At 44.3% G+C, this 22612-nt stretch overlaps 1 protein-coding gene across 1 annotated transcript in view; it reads left to right on the plus strand.

The window, feature by feature from the left end:
• The window catches only part of PLCB3 (phospholipase C beta 3), a 585337-nt gene extending 564462 nt beyond the window's left edge, over positions 1–20875 (plus strand). The window contains exons 30-33 of the mRNA XM_078660740.1: positions 8831–8920; positions 9015–9072; positions 12990–13076; positions 19558–20875. Of these exons, the coding sequence (XP_078516866.1) occupies positions 8831–8920; positions 9015–9072; positions 12990–13076; positions 19558–19875 (553 nt within the window). The 3' untranslated portion in view covers positions 19876–20875. The remainder of the gene's footprint in view (positions 1–8830; positions 8921–9014; positions 9073–12989; positions 13077–19557) is intronic.
• The last annotated feature ends 1737 nt before the right edge of the window (positions 20876–22612 follow it).

The raw sequence follows: 22612 nt of genomic DNA on the forward strand, positions 1-22612 counted from the left end.
GAATTAATTGAAATCTTCCTCAATATTGCAACCAGAGATCTGCATAGGCTCATCCCACCCATTATTCAGGTTGCTTTTAGAGTGTTAGAATCCATCACTGTACCCCAGCTCTTTACCATTTATGTTGAACAAGTGGCCCAAATGATTAAACAGCTCCATCCTCAGTTACACCACCAACCACAAAACAGACCTCTGTATTCCACCAATATCTCAGTATTCCTGGCCCACCTCTAGATTCCGATAAACTGTTTCTGTTCCTGAACTGGCCAAACACATAGGTAATGCTAATAGTGGAGGAGGCAGCTACAACCTTCCTCATGAGCCTGATCCTTTGGGATAACCCCATACACTGTATGCACAGTTCAAAGTAAGTGCAAAATGTTGGATTTAAAGGGAACAAATATCCAATCACATGTGCTGACAAGGCTATCCCCTTTTATATTTCAGCCACCACAAAGAACCAATCACTGATCCCATCACAGTAGCATCTCCACTGGTGTATCCAAAAATAGATTTGAAAACTGCGAAGAATTAAAAATTCAGCTCCAAAGATCTCTCAATTGATGGTCGAAAAACATACCTCACTACTATTGTGTGAATATGTCTCCATTTGCTCACTTCAGAATACAGGATCAAAATAAACACACTATGAACGTGGCATGCTGTGTAAGAGGACGTGTGGCACAGCAACTAAATTACTCGTAGAGACCAAGTCCTACTTTTTAGTGTGCGAAAGCAGACATACGATCTCTAAATCTACATCTTGAGATTATCTTTTTCTCTAGACCTCGAGATCTGTTTCCATCGGTACCTGAGGAAGACCGCATCTCACTCCAGATCTATTCTATATCTTTGAATTAAGACTGCATCTCTCTCCAGTTCTATTTTATATCTCTGAGGAAGACTGCATATCTCTCCGGATCTATTTTATATCACTGAAGTAGACCGCATCTCTCTCCAGATCTATTTTATATGACCGAGGAAGACCGCATCTATCTCTAGATCTATCTCTGAGGAAGACAATATTTGTCTCTAGATCAGTTTCTATCTGTATCTTAGAAAGACAGTGTTCCTGATAAGGAATTACCCTAAGAATCTGAGCCCACGATAATTCCTAAATCAGGGAAGGGCACTTTGGTACAGGTTACACTGAAACATGCAGTTGCTGCTGTTCGTGAAGAACAACTTCCAAGGCTGCCACAAGTTCCACAGCAGGGTGCCATTTGCCCAGGATGTACCTAAACAAAACTGAGCACAAGATCTTTGCACTCCAAAAGATCAGTATCTGAGATGCTGGCCTCTTTGAAGGTTTTTATACGAATAGTTTAAAATATTTAGTTTAAATGAAATATACATCAACTGAAATTATTCAAATGGTTCAGAAATGCTCACCTATAATAAAATAGACATTGATTCGAATCATTTGATTTGACTCTGCACAATGTACCCTAAGTCTTACCCTCTGATGTATTGTATTTCAACTTGTGTCGCTAATGCATACTGCCAGGAAAGAGCTTTTTGTGCACAACACTGGGGATGCCCCTCCTACTCATAAGGAAAGAAAGCAAATTGACAGTGCTGGCTAGAGAGTAGCCATGGCCCTAGCTATTCAGCGGCACCTTGTACATTCAAAGGTCCTGCTATGCAGATACAACTGTGAAGAATACTCAACACCTCAAAGGAACAATGTGGAAAGCTTGATATATTCGATGAAGTCAAGCTTATTCTTATACTGATTCTGCTGGTTTTTTGACTCAGAGTGCACTGAGACCTGCTAGCCAGACCTCAGTGCCAGTGTTTTAACCCCTTACAAAGTATATGTCGAATTGGATTTCCCCCAATTGAAGTACTGACTTACTTATAAGTCCCTAGTATATGGTGCCAAGGGTACCAACGTCTTATAAGGCAGAGTGTCCACCCAAGGCTGCAGCACTGATTGTTCCACCCTGTGTGTGACAAAGTACAAAATGGCTCCCAGCCTGCCACTGCAGACTGGAAGATCAGTATTTACACAGCTTGTTCGACTTTGCCATTCAAACCAATGGCAAAGCCACCACTTCCTTAACCATATATGTAAGTCTCACCTAAGGAAAACCCAGAGAGCCCTGAGTCAGGGAGCTGTATATTAAGTGGGACATGTATGCTTATACATGTCCTTGCAGCAAAACCCCTTAAATTGTTGTTTTGCTACGGAATAGTTAGTAGCCCCATTGTCTAATACAGGGCAATCAGCTGGCACTGCAGCCTGCCTAACTTACTTCTGAATGGGACTACTTAATTGGGTACTGTGTGGTATCAAATTAGTCGTGGCAATAAACCTGACCTGATGCCCAGGTTGAATTTAATGTCACTATTAAAGTAAAGCAACTTTTAGAAAGTTGCCACTCTTTGACCCAGCTGGTCGAGTAGCCTCACGTGGGCACTGGCCCACAGACATCATTGTGCCCGCTAGATGAGTAGTGTGAATGACTACCTGGCTGGAAAATAATAGAAGCACGCTTCAGATAGAGGTGTCACCTCCCCCTTGCAGGAAGCCACTCGGGGTGTTTGCTAAAAAGGTGAGCTTCAAAGGTGAAGCAGCCTTTGGTGCGCAAATGGCGATAGCACTCCAGAGAGACTGCCCTTTGTTTAGACAGACCGGCTGGAGAAAGGGCCAGAGAGGAAAAACAAGTGGCCAGACCGTTTTTCCCATGGGTGTGTAGCCCACAGGTAGCCACACCTCTAGGATCGGTTACCAAGCTTCTAACAGCCAAGGAAGGGTGTTGACATCTAATGAGTAGGCAGAATAGTGCACTCTGGGATTGTTAGGTGCCACACATTGCCAGAAAGTCAACACCAGAAGGGAGGGAACCTGCTAGCCTTTTGGCTCGGGGCATTTTCCTGGGATGAATATGGCACCCTTGGCCAGATCATCTCAGAACTGACACAAGGACCGAAGAAGGACTGCTTTGTTTCCCCTGGACTTTAATAAGAGAGACTGCAAGCTGCACCATCTGCTGGACAGCACCTGCTGCACTTTGGGCTAGCGGATTTGGGACTGTACCTGTGGCTCCTGGCATGGGGAAAGTCATCCCCCAGACCAAAGCAGTGACTTCAAGAAATAGTGGGCTGATCCCCTAGATCCCGGTCCAGGGCCAAAAGAGCTGAGAAAGCTCAAACAGGCAAGTTAGTAGCCACTGCCATGAAATCGCCGCTAACTGCAGCTGGACATCCCAAGAGACCATTCCTCAAATGGAAAAAGTTGCACCCGAGTCAGCCGGACTCTGGAGTGTTGTCAAAGTCAAAATTGGTCACCCAAGAGTGGCACTAGCCCCCACTGAAGGATTTCACTCCAACTGCTGTACTCAGAGACTGGTAGCCCAGTCACAGCTGGTCTACTACTGTCTTTTATATTTTTTATTCTTTTATTGAGTACATGTTTAACTTATAAAGATGCGGTTACAAAAACAAAGGATTGTCATACATTTGTGCTTCACACGACATTCAGACTCTCACCTCGGCCTGCCATTTTTCACAGAGAGTTTTTGTGGGGTCCGGTTGGTTGTTGATGATCTCACGGTAAGTTAGAGAAATGGCTTTCTTGTTCATATACTCGGTTAGGAGCCTATCCTCTAACGAGGAAGCCTCTGGGAGTATGGTGCCTGATGGAATGGCTGTCGTGAGTGCATGTCTAATCTGAGTATATCTAAATATTTCTGTGGGCGACATCTCGTACTGATCTTGGAGTTGAGTAAAGGCAACAACCTCTCCTTTACTCCAGAGATCTCCCACTTTTGAGATTCCTAAGGAGTCCCATTGTTTAAAACCTTTGCTGGTACTGAGCATGCCTAATCTTTGGGTGTCTTAAAGCAGTGTCATTTGTGTTATGATGCCGTCCCATCCTAGTTTTCTGAGTGCTATGTGCCAGATTTGAACTTTGTGTGCAGTTGGTCCCATTAGGGCTGTCTTTCGGGTTTTATTATAGAGTGCTCTCATTACTCCTCCACTGCCAGGCTGCATCTGTCTGAACGGAATGTAGGTTCTGTTTGGGTTACGTGAATACACTGATTGAGCACGATCAGCTGGGAGGCGCAGTAGTATGTTTCTATATTCGGGAGGGCAATTCTGCCGTCATACCATCCCTTTACCAATTTATGCATGGCTATGCGGGCTGGTTTCCCATCAAAAGGAAGGTTACACACTTCTGCTTCAATCGCTTTCAAATATGTTAAGGGGACCGGGAATGGGGTATTTTGCAAGACATAGGGGAATCTGGGGAGCGCCATCATCTTGAGGAGATTGTTTTCCATAAATTCCCCAGGTAGTGGTGTAATGTAGATTCCCAAGTATTTAAAACTTCCTTCTACGATTTGCACCTTACATCTTGTCGGTACCCGCAGTGGGGGAACGGTGTAAGACATATAGAATCGATTTAGTCCAATTGATAGTATATCAGGAGAGTCTACCATATACCTCACAAATGTCTAGGATCCAGTTAAGTGAGCGCCTGGGGGATGCTAAGTATAGTTACACTTCATCCGCATACAGGGATATGCGGTCTTCCCAGCCCTCCGTCCACTGGAGTCCACGAACGACTGGGTCTCTCCTTATCCTTGCTGCCAACGGCTCTAGGCACTAGGGTGTATTAGAGCCAGGATTGGGGCATCCTTGATGCGTTCCGCGTCCAAGGGGGAAATCAGCTGAGATTCGGCTATATATTACCACATGTGCTAAGGGTTTTGTATAAAGCAACTGAAGCCATGCACAAAATTTGGCACCGAAGCCCATATGCTTTCAGGATGGCAAAGAGGAAGGGCCACACAACCATATTGAAGGCCATACGTGCGCCTAAGGAAAGGTACGACAACTTCTTCTTGGATAGTGGGTATGCAAGCTATTATGCTATGGAGTCGTCTCAGATTGAGTTCCGTTTTCCTTCCTGGTATGAATCCATATTTGTCTGGGTGGACCATTTTGGCAAGATGGGGTGTGAGTCTGGCATCCAGCGTTTTAGCCAACATTTTGGCCTCTGCATTAAGTAATGAAGTAATGATATAGGCCGATAGGACGTGCAGTCCTGGGCCAGCTTCCCAGGTTTGTTTATAGCTACTATTGTCGCCATTCACTGGTCCCTGGAGAGTTCTTCTGTGTCTAAGCTGGCTATGTACATGTTTAGAAGTGCGGTGTAAGTTTAGTTGCTGCTTTTTTATAGAGTTCAATCGGTATGCCATTAGGTGCTAAGGCTTTCCCTGATTGAAAGATGACAATGGCCAATGCTAATTCTTCTGCTGTAAGATCTATTTCAAGGATCTGGGCATCTTCTAGTGCAAGTATGGGCATCTGGATATCTTTGAGGAATGCTAGTGCCTCCTCCAGCGTGGCTGTGGTTGTCGGGGTGTAAATCTTTTCGTAATGTGATGCTAGTGTGTTTACTACCATTTGCGGTTCCGTTATGGTGTCTCCACTGTCTAGTTGTAGTTGTGCCACCCAACAACTAGCTCGTTCTCGCTTATCTAGCCAGGCCAGAAGTTTGCCGGCTTTATCCCTGACCTCATAGACTTTGTTGAGTGGCTTTTGCTTCCTCCCACATATAGTCTCTATATTCCTTTTTTGTCAAGTTTAGTTTGTAGCCATTGGCTGCATTAGGATTCAAGGCGTGTGTTGCCTCCGCCTGGCTCACTTCCCGCTCTAGGGCTTCTATTAGTTTCTGTTTTTCTTATTTGTGGCCAGCAATTAATGAAATGGCCTGGCCTCGAAAAACGGGCTTATATGCTTCCCATTGGTTTGCTGTCTTCTACTGTCTTGTCTTGTCTTCTGCATATGTCATGTTTTGAACGTGAGGCCCGGAGGGCACTGTCTGAACATTAGAAACCTAGAAAAACAGCAGAATGAACCCTGAGTGTGGATTGGAGTTGGAATTAGATACAGTCACATATAAACATTGAAGGTTATAAAATACGGATTAAGCAACGGTCAAAAAATTGAAAAATGCAGTATCGTTTAAATGAAGCCAAAAGTGGCTAGATGTGGCTGTGCTAGTGGTTCGGGGCAACATGGGTTGCCCCACCCTTCTTTGTAGTTACGCACTGACACCATTCCCCTCTGGAAGTGACATACTAAATAAGGAGCGACTCTGCACGTTGACATCAGTTGCTATCTGTCCTCGCACTAGATGCATATCCAGAGCTTCTCCCGTCTCTCAGAGACTGCTTTTTGTCAGATATTTTTCTCTCACCTTTTAAACAGGTGTCGCGCCCTAAGACGACAGGGTTCAAGCCCTGTAAGGACTGTCGCAGACAGATGTCTTTGGCACATCCCTACCAAATTCGCCTGCGGTTTAAGGGGTCCAGCCACAGCTCCTAGATCTCTAGAGACTACATGTCGATAAACCTGAAGGCCGCCAGAGAACGTGCGGCGAAACACTAAGTCACCTTCCTTAGGAAGATACAGCATCTTGACTGCTCCAAGTCCCACTTCAAGTCGAAAGCTCTTCCCGCTCTCATTCACAGACGACGGAGCCGTCCTCATGGGCAGGTCTTTTTCCTGCTGATAACGCTCAGAGGAGCACAAGAAACACAAGAAGTCGTAGCTGTGTTCTGCTCTTTTATCCCATTACCACTTCCCTGATGAAGCTCGTGGGTGGCTCCAAGGGAAGCAGGAATGGGACCGAAGTCAGACAATTCTGCAGCTGGTTGCTGCACAACCTGAGTTTCTGAGGCCTTGAGCCATGCCGAGCCTAATCGAAGAGTTTCACTGAGCTATGCTCCAGCTCTTCAAAGCTCTACTGACTCCCACTTGTGTCCCTTTGGGCCCCACAGAGCTAAGAGGCCTACCACCTGGATTACCGTCGGCAGGTTTGCCCTCCGCCCCAGGTGGACCCTCTGAGCCTCTTCCACCATCTGCTTCAATACTGCCCCTGCCACTGGTACCCATACTCAATTCTAGCCCAGATATGTCAATTTACACTTTGCTGCCTAAAGAGATGACCTTGATTGTCCTTTCCGATGATGACTTGACGTCAGTCCGAATTCGACCGCAATTTCTGCACTCATCTTACCACCAGGCATGCAATAATTGTTACATTCTCTTTTTGGTACAGACTCTGAAAACAATCCTAACCAAGCAGATGAGTTTGCTCAACTCTGTGCTGATGTCAATTGTTATAAGGATGTGCAAGAGGCTAGTGGGCTGTCCCGCCTCAGAGTCAGCCCTTTTCTCCCTGCCTGGCACGCCATGTTTCTGATGCTATGGTTTTGCGGAGGGTGGCCAAAGTCCTAGACCTTCAGCTCCTCACTATGAAAACCAGCCTCCTGATAGAAGTCCTGCAGCCTGGCCAGACTGCTTCTGAGCCTTTCCTACCTTACATGGGGCTTGGGCTAATCCTTGTTGAAGTCCCCAGTTAACCAGCAAATTGCCAGATGCCATCACCCTGCTCTAGGCGACCCAGCCTTCTTGTCGCAACACCCTTCTCCCAAGAACCTTGTGCTGTAGGCCTCCACTAACCAGACCAAGCCCAACAATTTTCCTACCACTCCCCCTAAAGGGATTTGAAGCAAGTGGAGACATTTGGCAACCCCCTCTTCTCTGCACCAGTTTGGCTCCACTGTCCATTAATGCTTCTTGCTTGCTAGGCTGCTACACTTATGTCCTCTGAGACTTGGTGGAACAAGTCCTCCACAGTGTTCCTGAAGACCTTCGCCCTATTCTGTCACAGGCCATTCGTGACGGTTTGTGATGCAGCCAAGTTCACAAGTCATTGTGGCTTGGACGCCACTGACTCGGTTGGATGGGCTATAGGTACTGGTGTTGAATTTTCAACTTACAAGGGCTAGCTGGCCTAACAACCGGCCAGGAGAGAGAGTACACATATTCATATGTTGTATTTATATTGTGTGGTCTTATCATATATCTTTTTATATAAAGTGTATACTTGTTTTTATAAAACTTGTGTGGAGTCCATTTGTGGTGTCATCATTGGGTTACTGTGAGCGTGATTGCAAATACTTTACACATTTGACTTGAAGATAAGCCTGGCGGCTCGTGCCAAGCTACCAAGGGGGTGAGCGGGGCTATCTCAGAAGTTGACCTTTCGTTCCCTGACGTGGAACCGCGGGTCCCTATTTGGCCTAAGGCACCTACCTCAGCCAACTAGGGATCCCGGGTCTAACAGGGTCTAATCAGGAAGAATTTTTATGCGCTTTTCAGTTCAGGATTTTTGCACTACATTTGGAAACTATTACAAAAGAAACCAATTGATGGCTGTAGTAATCAAAGAATGTGCATTAATCACAGTTACAAAACGTCATGTAGATAACTAATTTGTTTTAGCTTTGGGCCCTCTGAATCTGCTTGATTTTGCCCTACAGTTTCTGGTACTTTTATTTATGGATAGCAACTCTGCCTCCTTTTCTTTTTTTTCTTGCACAAGGTTCTTCTTACTAAGGGATCCTGCACTGGGTTGTAAATGTGTCCTGCATCTTGTTGTGTCACGTCTAGTGGAAATCATCCATATTTGGGATGCATTCCCAGTAGATTTGTGCTTCTGTAACTTTAACCTCGTTTAGCGTATTGTGTGTTTTTTGGGTCATATCATGGGAGTGATGTTTGGATGTGCCTCAAGAGTTGTATTTTCTGCATCAAAGTGACATTGTTTGCCACTATAGAGTACTGCACCCCTGATGCTGCAGCTAATGTAGTGTTGTAGCCTTTTGTGGTTAAATTACTACCAGTATTTCAGGGGAGGCCAAGGGCTTTGTGTGGAGGTACAAGGTGTTGCAGGTATGGTTGATTCTTCCATTAAAGGTTCAACAGTAAAAAGGCATGGTGTTCCTTCTATCTTCTTCTATTTTAGAGAGAAGAAAGAGATTCAGAAGATCCTGGACCGCAAGAGGCTCAACAGCATCACTGAGGCTAAATCCCGCGATAAGCAGAAGAAGGAAGCGTAAGAGTAATTTCTTGACAACCTTTCTGCATCATCTCTTTGGCTCTGCATAATTTTTGAGTCTCTCCATGCATATGCTTTTTTTTCTTCCCAGGGAACTTTCTGAAATCAATCGGCGGCACATTACGGAGTCGGTGACATCCATCCGGCGGGTGAGCAGCAGACCGGCATACAGGGCGATGCCAACTAATCCTAGATGCCCAAAAGCACAAGTTCTTTATTAGGACAAATGGAAACCCCAGTACATTCAGAGTTGACAGTCTACTGTTTGGAAGCAAGGAAAACCAACTACAATTTAGTTTAACTGTTTGATGATTTAATGATTGATTGTGAAGAGCCAGTAGAGAGATTCCACCACTATGCAGGAATGGATAGCAAAAGTAGTAATGATAATGAATATAGCCTGTTACAATGCATGCTATTACATCGCGTACTTTTCCAACGAGGTCGTTACAACGACCGCTTTGTAAGTATGCAATACCTTTACATCGCAAGTCATTATATCTACTTGCTGTAGTGGGGGTGCTGGACTTAGGAATAGTATTATTTACTGTTCCTACTCCAGTTTGCGCAACAGCAGGGAAGGTGTTGGATTTCATATCCAATACCTTAGCGCTCCCTACCGCAACTCATTGTAATGACTTGCGATGTAAAGGTATTGCGTAGTAACAACTTGGTTGTTGTAACGACCACGTTGTAATAGCATCACGTTGTTTTAACAGCATTGTAAATGCCTTTCCCCATGATAACTAGCGATGCAGCACACACTAGAAACAGAACTGGCTCTAAGTTCTTGGGAAAAAAAGGTGTGGTATTACCCTATTGTATTTGTTATGTTGAATTGGCCTTCAAACATGCAAAGCCTAGGCAGTACTGAGCTAAGTCCCTTTGCAGGGTGGTAAAGACTTAGGGTCAGATTCATCAAACAAAAATCCGCTCGGAAAGGGCCAGATTCTGAGAATCTGGCCCTTTGCGAGTGGTATTTTTGCATTTGGGAGGCATCATCCCAAATGCAAAAATCGCAATTTTAGAAATCACTAAATTGCGATTATTTGCATTTAAGGAATCTCAATTTGAGATTCCTTAAATGCAATGCATGAACATTTTTAAAATAGGGAATTCGCTAATAGGGCACGCAAATTACCATGAAGTACAACTTCATGGTAATTTGCAAAAACTTTGAAAAATGCACTAAAGTTCATTTTTCAAAGTTTCATGTTGCGTACACACATGCCCTAAGGGCATGTGTGTGCGCAACATATGTGCACATATCAATGTCAGGGGTGCAACAGGGTGTCCTTTGGACACCCCTGCACCCTTGAAATCGCAATCTCAATTTGCGAATCACTAATTGCGATTCGCAAATTGAGATTGTCTTCCCATTCATTCCTATGGGCCTCTAGGCCCATAGTAATGAATTGGGAGGTATTCCTTAATTGCGACTCGCAATTTGCGAGTCGCAATTAAGGAATTCTAAGAAATCGCTATTTTTTAAGTGATTTCTTGATGCATTCCATTTTGCAATTCCTTAATAGCGAATCGGTATTTTTCGCTATTAAGGAATCGCAAATTGGGTTGTTGATGCATCTGGGGGATAGAGTATATGAACAGCTGATACAAGGTCAGATAACAAAAATGCTTGAGACCAACATTAAGTGGGATTAATCCTTCCTAGAGCCGTATCTGAAATATTAAGAGGTCTTCTGAAACCCTTGTTGAAATGGCCCTGTTTCAAGTTTCAGTAGAATGGACACTGGCTCAGTAAATAATGAACACTAAATCACAAACGCTATACATTGCACCACACCTCCTTACCGGTTAAATAAAAGCGTGGTGGATCTGATAAGAACCAAGTTGATCTCTGGCTTTCCTATCAACCTTTCTTCTCAATGTCATTCGCTTACAGCCTCCCAAATCATTTCCAGCTGCATGAATCGACTCAGATGTCATGAAAGGTAGTAACATAATAGTAACAGTCGCTCAGGTTTGAAGATTAAATCGTAATAATTTTGGAAAAATGTGTATATATTGTAATCCATATTTCTAAAGCTCGAACATATCACCACTTAGAGTTTCAAGGCACTGGGGGCCATCGGGGAGATTAAGTGAGCTATTGTCCAGAGTCACAAGATGCTGAGCTGATCTGCTGCCGGTGTAGGGGATCGAACCATAAGCCCTGCACCCTTTAGTCACCCGCTCTGGCCGCTGCGCCACACCTCTCTCTTTCCAGTTCTCATCCAGCTGCTTTTGTTTGCAGAAGCATTACTTCCATTTGAGGCAGCCATTTTGAAATTGTCTTCTATTTTACAATCAATTAAAGCACCCTCCCACAATGTAAAAATGCTACATAATTATCTTTTAATTGGGGAGGGGGTAGGGCAGTGGACAACAACTGGTAGGTTGACTTCCTTATATCTAGCGTGCCTGCATGTGGTTAGTGATGTGGCTGCTTTAATTAATGTAGGGCTGTGACAGTCACAGTTAAGTTCTTCCAACCCAAGAAAAGCATGTTGAATGGACTGGATCATACATGTTCTGTTTCAGCTTGTAGTGTAGTTCCTATTTCCCTTATAGGCTCTGCCCATTGGAATAAAATACAATATCGTTTTGGTATAGGACTGAGGTCAGTATGCCTCTATCGAGTACATTAAACTTAATTACGTTGTGTGCCAGCTTACTCAGAGGCCACTAGAAACTCCTTGAAAAACAAGAAGGAAGTAGTTTCTGGCAACCGCATAAACATGACAACTTTGTTTGCCTTCGAATCAGAACATGTCTCAGAATCGTGGAAACAATAGATAACAGTTTCACTCAGTCAATTGTGCATGTTTAGTTTCTTCAGAGTTACACAGAAAGAGATAGACGGGCGTTTCATTAAAAGGATTTATTGAACAGTCCTGTTTCTCATTCAAGAAACAGTCTCATGCTGTTACAATTGCAAGACAGTAGCAGTCTTGTGCTGTTACAATCACAAGACAGTATGCGGTATATAATACGTACAGCGTAAGCAGTAAGAAGAAATAATACTGCAATAGCATTGTCTTTTAGCTATGACACATATTCATATACATACACATAAATAACACAGGCTAAAAAGTGGATACTCGTCTGATGCTTCTAAATAGTTCTACCCCAGTGTACCTAACCTAAGTGTAGTACAAGGTAAGAAGTTGGTGCTGTATTCTATAGTATGGTAAGCTATAGTTTTTATGTTGCCAAGAGTCCCTCTAGGTTCTAGTCTGCTCTATACCTTAGAATGAGCGAGGTGGGAATCTCTTTCCGGGTCTCAAACTCTAACACCCCTCGAAGGGAGTCAGAACACTGGAAGCTGGATTCTCTGCGAGCAGGGATGACACCGTTTGGTCAGTGCGTCCTTCCTAACTTGCCGTATCGAGCTATGTAGCCGAGCCGTGGTTTGCCATGGTAAGGGAAGGTATATTTATACCTAGGAGGTGCTTAGGAATGTTAGCATTGACATAAAGTTGGGCAGAGGAAGACGTCGTGAATGAACCCCTAAGGAATAGTAGTTCATGCATAATAGATGAGTTCTTGGAGAAATCAATAATCCCAGGTTAGGGAAAGTCCCAATGGCTTAAGGGTCTGGTTTCTAAGAACTTGTTGTGACGTTGGGAGGACGGATGGAGGTGACCATGCCTTTATTTGGATAGCATGGCTAATGCCTAAATAAGGACTGTGATTCTATGCCTAAATAAGGGCAATGCGAATTGTGCCTTTATAAGGACATGATTCAGGAAAACCTATATACGGACATCTAAATCGAAACACAACAAGCTCATAAGTAACAGCGGGTGCCCTACACACTAAGGGTAGATGCTAACAAGTATATTGAAACAGCTTGGCTCTTACAGATTTTCTAGTTTAAAGAAGTTTGCAAAAAGTCTGCCAAAACAGTCAGTGGACAGGACAGCACTTGCTCCTGAGAAGAAAAATGACAGTGAGTGGGTTGTCAAAAATGTACGATGTCATTCTTCAAAAGAGCACGTTTGTGGGTTGCTTCTGATCGTTAAATGGCATGTGCACATTCTCATTGGATTTTTTATATTGACAGTTGGATGAGGCTCAGCAGTTGCGCCGGGATAAACTCATCAACAGCCAAAAGGAAATTGAATTGCGGATTAAGGAGGAAGAATTAAGGGTAAGTGAAGGGCAGACAAATGTTGAAGGTCATTTGGTCATCCCTCCGTCAAACACTCTTAAGCTGTCAACGAGATGGTGTGTTGTAGTGTGCATGATTCTGAGCAGGATGTGATGAAAGCAATGTTAGTTAAATGTTTCATAAAAAGAATAAGTAAGTTCTAGAAGGAGAAACAGAAAGAAAGAAGTAGGTGCCACAAGTGGAAAGTTTTGACCTGTAAAAGAAGAATTAACAATGCCCAGAATGGTCAGTTGTGCAGAGGGGATCAGGTGAGTCCAATAAAGTGAGAGGCTAGTGTAGATGGTGCATTAGGGTGTTGAGAAAGAGTATGTCAAAATACAGGTTGAAAAGGTAATTTTGGTGGCCGCGAATCAAAGTTGGGTAGGCTGGTGAGGAATGTTTCAAGTAGCGTGAGTCTGATAAGATTTAGTGTTACAACACCGTTGGTTTGCATGGAGCTGCCGGGCGTGCCTTGGGAGACAGTAGCTTCGGACACATCTCATCAGTACTGTGGGTGGGAGGCACAGGTATGTTGTACTGGCCAAAGATCTGCATCATGGCGAGTTCATGGAAATGGGGAATAGTGTAAGATTTCATGGAAGTGGGGGCTCAAGGGTGATGGTGATCCACTGTGCTGATGAAGGTAGTAGTGTGCAGTTTACTTTAAGAGTATTTAGCAGAAATGGATTTGAACCTGACCAGTGGGGTCGGACTCATAAATGCTTATTAAAGGTATTGAAGCAGCAGTGGACGTTGAAGAAGACCAGGGAGAGAAAATATAAATTGATGCGTCATGGGTGCGCTATCCTTTGAGTTTCTAAGTTGGGTAGAAGCTCAACTCCGGGGAAATCCCAGGATGGATTAAGAGGGTAAAGATTCTATAGTATGATGGGGTCTTCCTAGGACAAGTGAAGTCAAGGTAGTAACCAAAGAAAGTAATAGACGGAAGGGAGTGAAATGTTGAAAGTTGCGCATTGGCTATGGATCATGTTGCCGGAAGCAGTGAGAAAAAGATGCCCCTTATGTTCAGACCCACAAAAAGTGAAGGGATGTTGAGTGAAGTTGTGAGGAAGAAGCCAATGCAATGTCTAACCATTATTGTGGTTCATGAAAATACTTAATTTAGTGAGGAAGAAAATAGCGTGCAGTTAATGGGCATGGAAAATAGGGTATGTTTAAATGTGAGGCAGAGGAAATGTCACGATTATCTGGAGAATGTTTGGTATAAAGCTTTGCAGAGGGGAGCTGTGAGCATGCTGGTTCCAGCACCAGCGCCCTTCATCTGTGCTCCTCTCCCGTGCTCACCATTACTAGAATGTTGGTGCTACACCTGTAGAGTGACTGGTCACCGCCCTCAGGGTGGGATAAGAAGTGCTCTCCCTTAATAACGGAGCTGGTTGCTGTCAGAAGACTGTGTATAGTTCGTTATAGAAACACTTTCATCATCATTGTGTATATTCCTGGTGTGTTCTCATTGTCACAAGGTATATCGTGCACTTATGGTCTCTCAGTACACACAGTTTCAATCACTGGAGCAGTGTCCCTAGTAGTGAATCATTATTTGTACAGTTAAGGTGTCTCAGCGTGGGACAATCCGGTCAGCTTCCGAAGCACTCTCATTACCACATAATTAGCATCCTCTAGTAGAGTCTGTATTTAGAATACTCACTAGTACACTGTCAGTGTATTAAACACTTAAGCTCTGTCACTTTAAAAGGCAGAATAAACTTGAGGGAACCATAAATATAGTATGTGCACTCAACAGATGCCGGTTGCGTGCAGTGCTACACAGTGTCAAGTTTTCTGGCCCGATGTACTACCATTCCCTTTTGCGAGTTGCAAAAGGAAATTTACTAATGTGTTTTAGACTCATTTTGCGATTCCCAATAGGGTCGCAAATGACTTGCGTCATCAAAATCCATGAGGCAAGTTGCAATTTGCGACCCATTGGGAATGGGCAATAACACAGGGATGGTGGTCTGCTGGGACAACAGACCACCATGTCTGTGTTTGCTTTTTAAATAAAGCAGTTTTTTCAAAGCATACCTTTTCCCTAAAGGAAAATGGAATGCATTAAAAAAAATTAAAATGAAACATTTCAGAGCAGGCAGTAGTTTGTGGGACCTCTACCTGCTCTTAAACATTTTAGCTGCCAATCACAAAGGGGAAGGGTCCCCTGGAGGCCCTTTCCCCTTTGCGACTGGCTTACCACCCGTTTGAAAATGGTGGTAAATGCATATGTTTTGCAACCGCATTTGCCGTCGCAAAACAATCTTACACCCCCTGCAACACCTTATTAGTGCGCCCCTTCCTAATAGCAACTCGCAAACCCTGTCTTGCGAGTTGGTAATAGGTTACCGACTCGCAAAATAGGTCGCCTCCTATGCATTACTCTGCATTTGTTTACAGAGTGTCTATTAGCCTTATGTCCTAAAATTGTTCTACAGCGCTGTATGCCCTATTGCATACTCCGCACATAGAGCACTTGGTCTCACCCTTGGCTTCCCCACTTGTGGTAGCCTCTGGCCCCTCTTGCCACTTTTCTCTGGTTCCTATGTATGGCCACAAGCGCGATAACAACCCAGCCACTGGGCTTTCGGCCACCTTACTAATCCCCCTCCTTAGTATGAACTTAATATAATTTATCGAGGGGCCATTAGAGTGCTTTCAGGTTTCTACCGATCCCCTAATTGGCTCCATCTTTCACAATGCTCTTCATCCATAGAGGCATGCTAACGGGTAACTCCCCTCTTTAATTTAGTCCATCCGTGCTATAAACCTCTCCCTCATCTGCATGAATATGAGTACCTCTGGTAAGATTTATAGATTCAATGACAAATCAATCAAGGACACTGCCTCCAGGGAGGTTAATGAAAAACCCATACTAAACTACTTGGAAGACAATCCAATTGCTGAGACCGCCTCTTCCACTCATTGGGACATACTGAAGGCCACTGTTAGGGGTGCCCTCATAAACATTCAATCCAAAATTAATAAGGATCATAATAAAGATCTGATGGACTTAGAAAAAGACATTAAATCACTGAGAACTGCCCACATTTCCCATACGAAACCTCCAAACCCTCACCAACAAAAAATATGAATACCACAGAATCCTGAGTTAGAGAGTGGGAGTATGGGTCAACAACTATAATAGCCTAAATCTCTGTGAGGCGAATAAAGCTGGAAAATCCTAGCCTCCTACTTAAAACACAAACAGAACCACAAAGTGATTTATTCCCTCAAAGACGAATCAAATGACACCCACACTAGACCACAAAAAATATTAGAAATTCTCAAACATTTCTACCAATCCAAAGATGTTTCTGATATCTCTCCATCCTCCTGTGCAGCCTACCTCAGTGACATTCCCCTTCTGAACATCACTGATCGAGAGAAGCTGGTCCTTAGCACAGCAATCTCGATTAAAGAGCTTGATTCTGCAATAAGCTCTTTAAAAACCATATACAGCCCCTGACTCAGCTACTATTTTCAAAACACTCGCTCATCCACTCAAACCAACTCTTTTGGCCCTCTACCAACATTTTGCTGACTCTGGAGCCATCTCTTGCACTACTATTGAAGTAACTATAGTTGTAATCCCAAAAGACGGTAAGGACCCGACGCAGGTAAAGAATTATGGACTCATTTCCCTAATTAACTTGGATGCAAAGATCTACGCTAAGATCCTTTGTAAGAGACACAAACCTCTCCTCCCTTGACTGATTGATCACTCTCAGGTGGGCTTAATAAAGAATAAGTTATCAAATTACAATACCTGACTCCTATGTCACATCATTGAAAGGGCCAAGAAGGCTCCTACCAAAACAATAGCGGTTACTCTCGATACTGAATAAGCATTTGATAGGATCTCCTGGACATTCCTCCTCATTGAAATTTAACTTAGGGGAATCTTTCACTAAAATGGTCATGGCTCTCTATAGCACCCTGTTGGCTAAAGTGAGATCTGGCGGCCGACTCTCTTCGGTGTTTAATCTAGAAAGAGGTACGAGACAGGGCTGCCACTGTTCCCCCCAACCGTATTTATCCTAAGACTAGAACCCTTACTTCACAAGATCAGAACTAACCTCCACATTCATGGTGTTTCCTTTAACAACTCCAAAGTGAAATTCGCCTCCTACGCTGACAATATTTTAATAATTACCGAAAAGGCTTCACATTCTATTCCCGCCTTACTACAGACCATAGAAGAGTATGCCTGAGTTTCAAATTATAAACTAAATAAAGAAAAATCTGGAATTCTTGCTCTGAATAACTGCTGCTCCAGCACCCTCTTCGTGAATACAAGCCTATCCTGACAACCAAGGTTTAATAAATACTTGGGTCTGGGGTTCAACACGGCCATATCAGAATCCCTACACCATAAAGAGGCGCTAACATAATGGGGTTGTATAGAGACCGTCAAAATGATGATCACCCCTATAATCAATTACCTTGCGAATGTTACCATGAGCTTTTTCGGTTGAATTCACCAAAAGATTGATAGATTACTAAATAAGGTCTGGCAAAATAAACGCCCTAGAATCCCTGTTGCCTACCTGTTCATCTTGGGGTTGTTAACCTGGTGGACTTCAAAAACGAATCAACCACGTTTCCTTGCAAGACAGAGTTCCCTCTGGTTCTCCCAATCGCCGGATTATACCCCAACATGGTTATTAATTGAAGGGGAAGTACTAGGCAAGCTCCTCCCTATCTCCCTACTAAGCATCACTCCAAATCCCCTGCTCTGGAAAACTTATTTTTAACACTACCAAAAGAGCCCTCTGAAAATTGACACACTCCGTGAGATACCAATCTCCAAATCTAACATGATCTCCCTATGGAATAATCCTAAAATTAGAATCCAAGGGGCATCAGTCTCTTGGCCAGACTGGGCCTCTAAGGACATTCATTTCTTGAAAGATCTTGGATCTCCACAATCGCCACTCCTTTTTAGGGATTTACCAACTCACTTCAACTTACTGGACTTACATCTAAATGACTTCCTTAAACTTAAAGTCTGTCTATCCAAACTCAACCTCCCATCTAATGAGCCCTCTCTTCCCAAACCCATCCTGACTTTTAATAAGTCTGGTCACCAAGCCTCCACGTTTTCTCTCCTCCTAGAACCGAAATCGACTAACCTGTCCTCTGGACTTCAGGTAAAATGGAAGCCCTCTTAGTCCGTCACTCCCGAAACCTGGCACCTAATATGGAAGTCAGTCGTCTCTTACAAAAATTCTCCCTCCCTCTCCCAGACAAAATGTTGGCTACTACACAGGACTTACTGGACTCCTGCTCTACTCCACATGCTCTCCCTCAGGGATAACCCATTTTACTGGAATTGTAACAATCTTGACAGGTGACCTCCCCCACCTTATCTTTTGCTGCAGTGCGGTATCACCATCTTAGGATTCGGTATTCAATTTCATACACACCCTATGTGGGGTCCAGCTAGAAAATAATTTCCTATCCCTAATCAAAGGATTCCTTGACCCAAAAATCAAGTCCCATAGCTATTGCCTCCTGATCAATATCCTTCTAACCGCTGCCTGTAACACAGTACTCGCGAACTAAAAAAACACAGCAGCCACCTCTTTTAGCTCCTGGTTAAACTGGGTCTCTTTCCTGAGAGGCGTGAACAGCGCTCCCCTCCGAAGCCCCATGCATAGTGCGTAAAAACTCTGTCTGGAAATCCCTTGACAATTCCTTTGCTGCCACCAAACCCTCTTGAAGCCCTAATGTGAGAGTCGTCCATTCTATACCTTGACTATTTGCAATTGCCCTGAAAAAGCAAGCTATGTGCTCCTCAATGCTGGCTAACTCCAACTCTCTGATCTCTGCTCATTGCTCTGTCTAGCTGACCTGCAATGAAATATATACTGCAATATATCTGTAAATAGGTACTTTGTACTCTGAGCTGCTCTTCTCTATATATCTTACCTAACGCAACCACCTACTGGTTCTTATATTTCTTTGCACTTTTATCTCCCTACTTCATTATCTGTAAATCTATAGAGTGTTGTATTTTATACTGTCCTGATTTGATGCGATCTGCCTTGGTTTTGATATATGATTATGATTATTCTGCACCAGCCTAACATTCCGGCTCCTCTGTACCAGTCCTTGGCTCTTCAATATGATTTTTTTGCTGTTCCTTCTTCCTTTGCTCATTTGTTTTTGAAAATGTTCTATTACATTCTCTGAAATAAAAAATAAAAATCTAGGACTGGTACATGCTACAACCCTTTTTAGCCGTTGCAAACGGATCGATTTCCTGTTTGCAACCGCTAAAAACGGTTTTACATCCAGCCCTTGGAGTGTTAGCCACTGCCACCCTGTCAGCAGAACAGGGTACACTCACTGAGACTTGTAGAACTAATAGCAGAACCCGAGACAAAGGACTCGTTTTTGGTTGAGAAGCTGTGCTGCACCTGTGATTATTCTAACTATTTCTTCATTTCTTCACACCCCCTTGCAGCTACGGGAGCAGCTTGACAGGGTCTATGCAGCAGAAACCAGCCAGCTACAACAGGAGATCCGGCGTTACCTGCAGGACGAGCTTGACGGGAAGCTGGACAGCTCCAGCATGGCCGATAGTCTCAACGGGCATACGCCCCCACCGTGTGGCACCGACAGCCCTCTCCTCCATGGGCCCCCCTCGGCCCAGAGCACTCCATCTTCAATCGCCAGAAGCCTTTCGAACTGGCGGAGTGACCACAGTCTTGACGTCAGCACTCCGTCACTGACAGACGCTGTAGGGCCGCTTAACCACAGTGACGAGACCACGTTGCTGTGACCTTACGCAAGTGTGTTGCCCCTGAACGTGGGGCACACTGGCCACCCTGCGTCTCACTACAGGACTGTGATGCAATTGAGGATGGCCTGAAATCACCAGAACTGTAGTGACACTTTTATGGGGGAGGGAGGGGCAACACCGCCACCACCCAATCACCCTAAATCCATGTACTCTGATATGCCTTCTCAGACCAATGAGGTTGGACAAAGGCGTTAAGCCACTGTGATCCCACCGTCAGAGGTGGGGAGACAAGGGCGTTCAGACAAGTGCATTAGGGAAAAGGGGGAAACCAGTGGCTCCTTCCAACAACATATCTAAACAAGTGCATCTACATTCAACCAGCCCTTCAAAAAACACACTTAAGTGGGCCTGTTTGTATGAGTAAAGTGTACATGTACGTATGTGCATATCTGTTTGAGAGCGGATGTTAGGTACTCTGATTCTATGTTGGGAGGGGACATGTATGTATTTTGATTGGACAACTGGTACTATGTGCGCCATTTGTCCTCTACTTTTATTTTTTTATGTTGAAAACCACTGATTTTTTTAAGATGCTCGACCCGATTTTTATCTTTTTTATTTAAAATATTTCCAATGGAGACTGTTTTTTATCTATTGTACAAACTCATACATTTTATCCGCTAAAATCTCCAATAATTTCCCCCATTTTTCACCCCTTCTAGATTTGACATCACCGACGGTTTAATATATTAGGGGATAAGGTGGGTTAATAACATGCCCACCTTCTTTTCAGGACCAAGGTACTTTGTAAGATACTCTTATGTTATTTCCACAACTGAAGCTCCCTCACTTCCACTGTCCTAAACTTTGTTGTACATAATGGACATGAATAGTGGTGAGCCTGGGACTGGGGTGGGGGATTGAAAGGGAAACACAGCTTCTATTCTTGGATGTATGTAATTTTATACAAACAATTCATATCATGTTTTTTATAATCTATCCAGGCAATAAATTTGGAGGTGGAAGCACTGTGATATTAGTGATTTGTCTTGTCTCCTGTTTCAGAAGCTTTCACTGTCCCTTCCCATATGGACATATATGTGAGTTCTGTCTCTCTTCCAGGTTTGTCTCATCCGGCAATCACTCGAGATTCTTTCTGTGGGCCTTGTCTGTTGAACTGGCCTTTTCTCTGTGTGAGAAGTTGGCCTGGTATATGATGATCACTATTCTAGTGAGCACCTTGCACCAGTCCAAGCAAACCTTATGGTGATGGTTGTAAAGTCAACCTTATAGACCAGCTATCCTAGTGGTAGCATGGACAAAGCAGTCTTAGGCTAATACTTCAGAGAGCATGTGAAGCCTATTGTTTTACCAATTATAATATATGTCCAAAAGAAGGGGAAGATAATGGATCAAGATCTGATCCAAGGGCTCAAATTACCATTCACGGAAAAATGAGAATGGGAGGTCCAGCCACAATCAAAGCCCCAAAGACAACAACTAACAAAAGCGACTGGGCCGTTCCTAAAGAAAAAAGAAGGAGAAGAAAGCGGTCACTGGAATGGCAGGGATAATGCTCAGTGGAGGACTACCCTGGGTGCCCAATTTGTTGGATATAATGGCCTCACACACCCTTGCGAGTGTCATGCTTCATCATCGGCAGTGCTCCTCGTTGGGCAGGCGGTGCAATGTCCAACGGGCTCACCTCGAAGAGGGGCTCTTTATCAGAGATCTTTTATCCAACTGCCTATTGGTGAAGTGTGGGTGAGGGGCCAGGAGAGAGAGGATAGTGTGAGTGAGGTTAAAATGTGGCACAAGGTACTGGAGATCAATGTATTCTGGTGGTCCCCTGCCACAAGTAAAATCAAGTGGTAGCCTGTGATCGCTGGAAATTTAGGATTAGTCCTGTATCGTGACGTGGAAAGTGCATTTCGTGTGGTCAACATGTTTCTCGCCTAAGCACAATGGCTGCGATTCTTCAGGACCTATTCAGTAAGTACTATCACAAAAAACATGACCTAACAAAGTATCAGTTTATGTTATGTTCGAGGCATGTGGGCTGCTAAATTCATATCTTTTGCATTAGATCGCCGCCTAGTGTTGGGTCCGGATGATCGCACATTGTTGTCCTGGAAGAGTCTTCGAAGTATCCTGAGATAGGTGGCTCCTCCCCTGGACTACAGTGCGCATGGGCATCGGCTCCATCCCCAGATTGTTTTTTTCCGCCATTGGGTTCGGATGCGGTCTCGACGTCTCTCTGTCGGAACCGAGAAAAACTAGCTTTTTACGGCCAAAAGGCCTTACTTTCATCGCGTCGGTATTGTTTGCGCACGGTCTCGAGTTCTTCCGTCTCTTTGAGTCGGATTCTACGGAGTCGTATCACTCTTCGGACATTGAGGCCTTCTCATCGCAACACGACCGCAACTTTTCAGCATGGAGCGGAGCCCGTTTAAATACTGTCCCGTCTGTGGGTCGAAATACCCACATATCGATGTGCACCCGGTCTGTAACAAGTGCCTCTCGCCGGACCACAACGAGGACAACTGCATGGCCTGCTCCAGATTCAGGTCAAAGAAGACTCTCAAGCTTCGGCGCGCGGTGCGCCTTGAGGCCAGACAAGCGGCCCCGGATCCAGAAAACATCTTCGGCGACCAAGAAGAGGAGGGCCAGAGCCATCATCTTCAAATTTCACCGCCCGCGACGGACGTCGAGGCAGATCCGGAAGACGACGATGGAGTCGTGGGTCAAGGCCTTGAATACGTCGACGAGGTAGGGG

The sequence above is a fragment of the Lissotriton helveticus genome, chromosome 9 (genome assembly GCF_964261635.1).
Source record: "Lissotriton helveticus chromosome 9, aLisHel1.1, whole genome shotgun sequence".
Classification (NCBI taxonomy): domain Eukaryota; kingdom Metazoa; phylum Chordata; class Amphibia; order Caudata; family Salamandridae; genus Lissotriton; species Lissotriton helveticus.